General features: G+C 40.9%; 1 protein-coding gene across 2 annotated transcripts; it reads left to right on the plus strand.

The window, feature by feature from the left end:
- The first annotated feature begins 34 nt into the window (after window positions 1-34).
- Window positions 35-8,494, plus strand: si:dkey-110g7.8 (GTPase IMAP family member 8). Of its 2 annotated transcripts, XR_008632057.1 has the most exons (8): window positions 35-644; window positions 724-1,101; window positions 1,736-2,309; window positions 3,519-3,616; window positions 3,719-3,850; window positions 5,316-5,906; window positions 6,728-7,159; window positions 7,398-8,494. XR_008632057.1 is itself a non-coding variant. In XM_055152792.1 (7 exons), the coding sequence occupies exons 2-7, from the start codon at window positions 1,071-1,073 to the stop codon at window positions 6,799-6,801; spliced, it is 1,500 nt and encodes a 499-aa protein (XP_055008767.1). In that variant the 5' UTR covers window positions 35-644; window positions 724-1,070; the 3' UTR covers window positions 6,802-8,494. The 2 variants fall into 2 exon arrangements, 1 of the variants encoding a protein (XP_055008767.1); XM_055152792.1 differs by having other exon boundaries at window positions 6,728-8,494.
- Window positions 8,495-9,102: the final 608 nt, after the last annotated feature.

A 9,102-nucleotide genomic window follows, 5' to 3' on the forward strand; every position in this document is an offset into this window, starting at 1 on the left:
GACGGTGTACGGCAGCTGTTACGTAATGGCTATAAGAAATTCCTGTTTTTATTTTTCTCTTGCGCGGAACTTTGTTTTTTACCCATAAATATTCCGTAACATGCCCAAAATGTATAACCATATTGTTGTGAATTTTTACAAAATATTTCTGTACAATTAACCCAGATATACCGCAAAGATACACAGCAAATACTCGACAAATAAGACACGTTTAATGTCACTTGTTGTAGCTACTCTGTACATTTTGCTAGCGTTATCATTATCCTTCAGATTATACTCTGATGACACTTGTATCATTATAGTGCATAGTTTTAGAAGTATTTTTTTTTTAATGTTTTTAGCTGTATTTGTTTAGTCCTGTGTCATTATTTACATGTATTCATGCTGAGCTCCTGTCTGCAGGTATCACATTAATAGGTGTGTTAGTGTCATAGACTGTATATCTATATCTAGTACACGGCGTTGCAGCTGGGGAATATATTCCGCTGTAAACAGAGCACAGTGCCCTCTCTCTCTCTCTCTCTCTCTCCTCCCTCTCTGTCTATCCATCCTTCTGTCCTCACTGCAGTCTGCATACAGTGCCACACTGCTGCTGCTGCTGCTGCTGCTGCTGCCTCTGCTGCTGGAGCTGCTCCTACACATAAGTAAGTAGGAAGAAGATTTTTTCCTTGTGAAATTATTCATTTTTCAAGGGCTGATTTGTCTTTCTTTCTTCACCCACAGAGATGAAATAGGCAACACTGAAGGACAGAGTCAAGAGGAGGAGAGGACTTTCTGTGGACAGCTGTAGCTGCTGAGGAGGTGTGTGGGCTGGAGCGGAGAGGGAGAAAGGTTGAGTGGCAGTGGTATGAGGAGAGAAAGGGGTGCAGAAGAGGAAACACAGACGGAAATACACTGCAGTAGAATGAGAGCCAGGGCCAAGACGCACATGAGCTGCCATCCTTCCCCGCTCCCCTCCGGATCCTCGCAGTCCCCTTTGTGAAGAGGCACAGCAGCACGCCACCGTGGAGCCCAGAAGGAGAAGGAGGAGGGGGGCCGAGGAGGATGAAGCCAGAGGTTCGACACACAAGATGGCTGCTGTGTCCTCTGCTTCTGACACTGGTGAGTGGCTGTTATTACTCTGTTGCTCTGGCTGCCGCAGGTCCTGTATCCCCACCATCTGTGCAGTGAGGAGCCAGGTTCAGGGCTCAGCTCTAAACTGTTGCTGCTGAGGTCCACTTCCTGTGTGGCAGCTCACATGGACAAGTGTCAGCAGCTGTAGCGTGTGGGAGAAATCAATAAAACTTCCTGCTCCTCCCCATGTTTACTCATTATGTCATTCATGCTGCTCACACTGTTTCCGTGCTTTGACTTTCATTTCAAACTCTTCTCCTTAGATGAATCTATAATATGTTTTGATCATTTGTTCATACAACATTTTAGCAGATGGTCTGAGATTTCTCTTTCTATTTTTTCAATCAAAGGCTAAGGTCATGATACGCTGCAAGATTCAGAATGGTCATATACATAAGTGCTAATGTTAAGCCAAAAACGACACTCAGTACACTAGAGCAATAAGATTTGATATGGGAAAGATAAAAACATGTACATTTAAGTGAATGTAAAAATTGTACTTTCACACTACATCTGTCACTGATCATTATGGACATCTTTTTACGGACTTAAATGTGTGAGTTCATCCCTATAGATCTTTTACACAGGTAGAATAACTGCATGTGCTGTGCTCTAATTATAGAATCCCGAGGGCGGCATCCACCTGAGCGCCGCCTGCTGATTCTCGGGGGGCCTCGGTCGGGAAAAACCACCACTGCCAACACCATCTTAGGGGAGGAGGCCTTCGACGCTGGTGTGGAGACTACACACAGTAACGTGGGCCAGACCGAGATCTACGGCCGGCGCGTCACTGTGGTAGACACTCCTGCTTGGGCCATTCCCAGAGATGTAGAAGAGGAAGAAGAGGAGGAAGATGAGGACACAGAGACAGATGACAATGATAACGCAGGCGCTGAATCGGACAGTCCCAGGAGACCCCCTCCCAGCCTGGACAGTGAGGGGCCGAGTATGGGGGCGATCCTGTGTCCCCCCGGGCCCCATGCCATCCTGCTGGTGGTGTCTGTGGCCCAGCCTTTCACAGATGTGCACCGGAGGGCAGCGGAGGAGCAGCTTGGGGCTCTGGGAGGAGGCACATGGCGCTACTCCATGGTGGTCTTTACCTGTGTGGACAAGCTGCCCAAAGGAGTCTTCATCGAGGAGCACATAGCCAACACTGGGGAGGCCCTGCAGTGGCTGGTGGAGAGATGTGGGAGCAGGTGAGCAAAAACACACCAAAATGAATTATCATCCCAATAAATATTAATTATATATTTTACTTATTTTTATTTGTTTACTTTTAGACTATATTTTGACTGTATATTCAGTTGTTAGATTAGGCATTATTGGCAGAGAGACAACAAGAAAACAGAGTCAGAGTCAGACTTGGTCCGGTACATATTGTTCTAGGTAGCCAGAGCTTTTAAGGGACAGTGAAGCCGGGCTACTTCACTTTGATCATGAATGAGTGTGCACCTGCTATGTCCTTGTTATTTCTGTTTGAAACATCCACAACAGTGACATAGCGTCTTCTTTTTCTTGTAGATAATGTTACATATTAGCAATACTGAAATTGTGGATTATTATGAAGCAGATTTACTCTTGATTTTCTTACTTGTAAAGCAGGATTATGGTGCAAAAAATCTCATTCAGATGTATACTATTAAAATTAGATTGCTTTCCTATTTTTTTAAACTATAGGATATGGTAAGAGTGAAAATGTAAACACTGTCCCGTGTTTGAAACACTAGCAGTCATTGCTATCATCCAATGTGTGTGAAAAATATACTTGGGGGGGTGCTGTCTGTATTGACCCGCTGCAGGGTGCCCTCGAAAGAATCAGCCAGATGTCTTAATAGTGTGATTTATTATGCATTCACAGTATTGGCAGAAGTATATGTGTGGTTTTAAAGGTGAAAAATAGCCCAAACTGGGTCATGACTAAACACACAAAACAAGAGCACTCTTCAGTGCAGTCTGTCTGCTTGCAGTCCGGCTCATTGAACCCTGATACCTGGCCCCAGCCCTGCAAGACGGGGCCACATAGGGGAAGCCAGAGTTCTGCTTGGCTACTGCACGTAATTTTAGTCTCCATGCAGAAGCACCCAAGGATCCAAGGCCTTTTTTAACAGTGTACAAACAAATCTAGATTTTATTTTTTGCCCCTTATCGCCCAGCCCTAAATGGCAGGTGTTTTTTTGCTAAAATAACATTGAAAAACATTACTGTGAACAGGGTCATTTTTTCACAGATCTGACTTGTAACTTGTAACTAAGTTTAATGTCATTCTGCGGATCATTCCACGCAAAGCACAAAAATTTCCATGGGCACAAACAGGTGGCTGATCCCCCACCAGAAAAGGAACATAGTGCTCCTTTAATAATGCAGTCCTTCATTTTGTGTTACTTGTTGATGTACTATTTTTGTAGATATCATGCTTTTGATAACACCCGTAAGAACACAGAGGACAACACACAAGTGCCAGAGCTGATGGAAAAAGTAGAGGAGATGATCACGGACAACCAAGGTAGACTCAAAGTACTTTTCCATTTCACTGTTAGGCTCATTACAACTGTATGATCTGTACTGTAAAAGTTATATGACTGGTATTGATTCGTCTTTGGTGCAGGCTGGTACTTCGAAGTGAACGAATTGATTTTACTGGAAGAAGAGCAGGCCCGGAGAGCTCTGGAGGAGGAGAGGATGAGGATGGAGGAGCATGCTCGGCAGAGGGAGCAGATGATTGGAGGACCACCCCGAGGTAGGCGGGCTAATGGGGCTGTGAGTCACGCAGTCACGAACGGAGACAGTCACACAGCTGCCATCAAAACAACTCTATGGAAACGACCTTATCATGCTACACAATCAGAGCAGCCTTATTGCACTGAGTAGCTCTGCTTCACCAGTTTCACAGTTCTCAGGAGAAATCAGTGGTTTATGATGGCGCTGTAGAGGTTTGGAGAATAGATTGCAAACAGCCAAAGCAAAGCTGCACTGAAATGTTTTGTCAGTAATGTAATCAAATATGCTCTTTGCTGTAATAACTTCATGACTTCGGATTATTTCTCATTAAGGTTGGACATTAATACATGATTTCCCTTCAATCTAATTTCCTATGGCCATTACTGTTGCTTTATGAGAAATGTTTAGGGCTTTAGATTTATCAATTGGCTCATGATGTCAACCAAATTGGATATTAGTCATCTAATACGTTTATATACATTATAAGGATTTATGAGAGACAATAGCAGAAAGGAAAGTTTGTGAGTTAATTGAAAGTTTGGTATTTTCTTTTTGTATTTATATGTAAAAAGTATATTAAACTCATGATTCACAAGTTTAAATAAATAGCTGTTTTTGCATGAACTTGTTGTTTGTGCAGGTGTAGTTTTGTGAGTGCAGTCCGGGTTAGATACATAGAGACAGGCTACGTAATAGTTTTGAGAGCTTTTATTAATGACTTCAAAAAATGAACTACTACTACAGCATTTTTCACTGTGTTTTAGTAATTTACATTCACTAAGACTTAGTGAGACCTATCTTAGTATCTGTAGTGGACCAAACAAAAAGGCAAAGACAAGGTATAAAAAATATTTTACATTTAATAAATTCAAAAAAAGATGTAATTTAACAAAGGCTCAAATTTGGTAAATCATGAACAACAAAAGCCAGGCCCAAACTGGGGTTACTTAAACTGAACAGAACAAAACTAACCCAACCAGACAAAGAACAGGGGTGTTTAAATACCTGAGGACCAACTAGAACTGAACACGAGCGGAGAATTACACTAAATAATGAACTAAAACTACTAACTTAATCAACAACAAAAAGGCAAACAAGTATAATACAGAAAATAAGTGATAATAACGGGACCTTAAAGCAAGCTAAACAAAAAAACTTAGTAAAATAAACTGAATGGTGCTCCTCCTTTGTTTGTCGTTAGTGTAAGTATTGTAAGTATAAGTGTAAGTAAATAATTCAGACCTATATTAACTCAAATGTGTGCACCCAAACTAGAATATACGTCTAAATAAAGGAATTAAGTTTTGTATGATGTAACTTTATGGAAATGAAATGAAATGAAATAATACTGACACTGTGCAATCTACTTTACTGAGGCAGGGTACACTATTTACGATAAATATTCTTTCTTCATAGATTTTCCCTATTGCCTGTTATTTTGCACACTATAATTCAAGTTAAGATGCCCTCCCTTTGTTTTACAGAGCTGCGGCTGCTGTTGTTGGGTTGGAAAGGTGTGGGCAAGAGCTCAGTGGGGAACTCCATCCTCGGACGCCGCTACTTTGAGTCGGGACAGGAGACAGAGCTTTGCCTCCGCAGACAGGCCCTTGTGTTTGGACGCCGTGTGACTATAGTAGACACCCCGGGGTGGGACTGGTTCTCTGTGAGACGGACCCCTAAGCGTATCCGTCAGGAGTCCCAGCGAGGGGCGGCCCTGCTCCGGCCTGGGCCCCACACGCTGCTGCTGGTCCTGCCCGTGGTCTCATCCCTCACAGCCCGGAAGAGACGCACCCTCCTGGCCCACATAGACACTCTGTTTGGGGAGGGGGCCTGCCTGCACACCATGGTTCTGTTCAGCTGTGGGGACTGGCTGGGACGCACGCCTATAGAAGAGCACATCCTGCGAGGTGGACGGGAACTGCAGCGCCTCCTAGAGTACTGTGGCAACTATTACCACGTGCTGGACAGTAAGACGCCAGGCAAGGACCGCAGTGTGGCAGTGCTGCTGGATAAAATCGAGGAGATGATCAGAGAGAATGGGGACAAGGCTTTCCTACCCATCCAGACTGAGTGGCGTAAGTCATCTGTCTTTGCTATTACTGTTTTTTCCAAGACCAAGCCCAGAAAGAACCTTTTTTACATACAGCCTTCCTCTTACATGCAGTTTCATCTAAATAAGTTCAGTTACAATAAAAGAAAATGTGTTTTATGAGAAAAAAAGATCAAACTAAATATGGGTAAGCACAATTAGTTCATGTACAACAATATCTTAGTAATCTTGGATTTTTACAACTTTATTTACTTTAAACCTGTACATAGTTATCAAATAAATTACCATAGATTGATACTTGATACATTTTTTTTTCATTTTGAAGTACACATGATGATTAATGACATTGTTTACTCCCCTTTATCTGTCAAAAATACTGATCCTGGAACATCATATACATAGATGTGTAGCATCTAGGGATGTAACAATAACCAAAATATGTTATTGTATCATCAAAAGTCTCACAATAATATCATCGAATCACAAGTTCCTTTGTTTAAATGCATTGTTTTATAGTAGCAACAGCTTATAAACATAGGGAACTACATATCCCATGATTCATTTCAGTTCAGACAATATGAAGAAATATGTTTTTTTACTTGAATTCTTGGGATTTTGAAGGTAATAATTCACACCAAAATCTTGTCAAGGTATTTTAAAAGCAAAAAAGTGTCCCATCTACAATTATATTAGCCTCTTCAAAATATCGCAATAAATATTGTACCGTGAGATTTTGATATCGTTACATCCCTAGTAGTATCAGTTTTGAGTGGTGCAAGTGCTGCTTCTGTGTGTGTCTTCAGTGCGCCATTACTGCCCCTAATATCACTGTTTTCCTTTTTACAGTGAGCGAGGAGAGCTCCTACTCGTCGGACAACACTGAGCCAGAGGACGACTGCAGAGGATGCCAGCTACAGTGACTCATATGTTTGAAAAGGAATTCACTAATGATATCACCTCATGTTAACCTCATCGATTTTACAAGCAAAAAGACAGCGCCCTAAAAGACTTTAAACAGCAAACCAAAACCACCGTTTACTGAAATAAAAGCTGTACCGGGGATTTCTAAGTGCACATAAAATTAATCTAAAGGGGGAAGACTGCCTCACATCTGCTTGAGGGAGCGGAGACACGTCCCATTTCATGAGCATGTTCAAAACTACAAGTGCTGCTATAGAGACCCTGTTTCAACACTGCAGAGTAAACAGCCACTCATCATCCTAACAAGCGGACAAGCTTTCTACTCCAAAGAGAAAGTCCCATAGTGTTTGAGCTAAGGTAATCGTGGTGCAGTAAGTTTGTATTTCCTGGTATTTATACATCTTGTACCATTAGCTTCGTGGTTAGTGAATTGTATATTTTGCAAGTATACCTCTTAGTTTATATTTTTAAATAGGCTTCAAAGCAAAATGCTCAGAGTGAAAGTGTTTTTAAATCTGATTAGTTTTGTGTGAGTTCTTTAGTGTGTAGAAAATTTAAGAGAATAATCTATTTGCACTCACATTTCTTTCAACAGACTTCAGCACACAGAACATAGGACATCTTCAGCGATGTACAGAATTTACCTTCTGCTAACTTTTAATGATCCACTGCTCAGGGAGTCGGCAGGGGCTGAATTGATTCCTCTAGGGCAAAATCTGGCACACTTACAAAAATGCTGAGTAGTGCTGAGAGGAAAACTGCAGATGCAAGTTACTGTGAGTGAACCAGCTTTACTTTGACGCAGAAGCCTATTTGCACTTTGGTTGTAATCAACTCTTTTCATCTTAAAACTGTTTAAACATTTTTGGTTTTTCAATCAACTTGCCAAATAATTTACAGTTATGTTTGCTGAAACAAATGACAAATGAGCAAAAAGGCTGTTTTGAGACTGTGCCGGCCTCAGATTGGAATTGCTCTGCTGCACTGTTCGTGTGGTCATGCTTTCATTACATTTATTGACAAGTAGATTCAGCAACGTGCCTCAGCATTAAAAGTGTACGACTTCTCTCAGCGACATCAAGCTTTAGCGTGCTGCAGAAACAAGATAAAACCTCATCAGCCATTCAAGCTCACTACCGGGGAACTTACTATGCCACTGACACTGTTGTATGACTAAACATGGATACATTTCACAGGCATGTTTGTACATCGCATGCAGTGAAAAGAGTGCCTCAATACAAATGAAAAGGCAACCTCATTTCTTACTCTTGCCCAGCTCACACATCTGTGTACCTCTAACAGCAAAAAACACCAGAGTGAAAAGTCTACATTTTACTTCGAATGGTAGACAGTAATGTCCAACACCACTGCCAAGCAGTTGTATTTGTTTTATAAAAATGAGTAGCAAATACTGACCGACAGTGCTCCATCTAGTGGCTTAGGCAACTGCAGCACTTCCTGGTGTGTGGAGCATGACTTTCACATCTGAAGACACATCAGTTGTTGGAGTTGTAGAGTTCCTCTCACATATGTTGTATTTTGCAGTTTAGTAGAATAACAGTGTAATTAATGTTACATTGTGAGCTTTTAGCAAGCACTGTGTAAGCTCCACCACTGTAGCCAAAATGATGTACTCTGTGTGGTCAAGTACTGTTCGTTCTAATCTACAATAAAGAATATGGATATATTTCAGATGTGTTGCTATTATGGTGTTTTTGTTGCTTTTCAAAGCAAGTTGCTTACATCTGGTTACAGCTTTTCTGATAGAAATAATTTGGCCTACAAGAAATGTAGTGTATAGAATGTGTTTACAGTCAGTCTAATGTACAGCTTTTAGAAAAGCAATTAAGAGAACACAGCTCAAGCTTCATTTGGTGTAAGAAATGTTATTCATACTGCCTTTGAAGTTTTATATTCTGTAAAATGGGATTTCTAATTGAATTACTTTTGCAGAGTTAAGCAGATAACTGGTTGACTTGATTTTTTTTTTATTTCAATATTGGCAGAAGTAAGAAGTAAAGCTTAGTTGCATTTGTTTCACATCTGCAATCTACAATCTTCCGTTACTGCAAAGGCTTGTCTTGTTCATTGATAAATATTACAAATATTTTTTGTAATTTGTTGTCATAACTGTGTGCCTGTGGTTCTGTTTCGTTCCCATCTTCTAGAGCACTTCCTGGCTTTGAGTAACAATTTAAATTAAAAAAGAAAATAGTCCACTGTTCATATTAAGACTCTTTATTAAGAGATTAACACAGTTTATCTACAACTCACAATTTAATATTTTACAAGACATTATA

Source organism: Boleophthalmus pectinirostris, unplaced genomic scaffold, assembly GCF_026225935.1.
Source record: "Boleophthalmus pectinirostris isolate CB_2022bp ecotype Guang Dong unplaced genomic scaffold, ASM2622593v1 HiC_scaffold_17, whole genome shotgun sequence".
Taxonomy (NCBI): domain Eukaryota; kingdom Metazoa; phylum Chordata; class Actinopteri; order Gobiiformes; family Gobiidae; genus Boleophthalmus; species Boleophthalmus pectinirostris.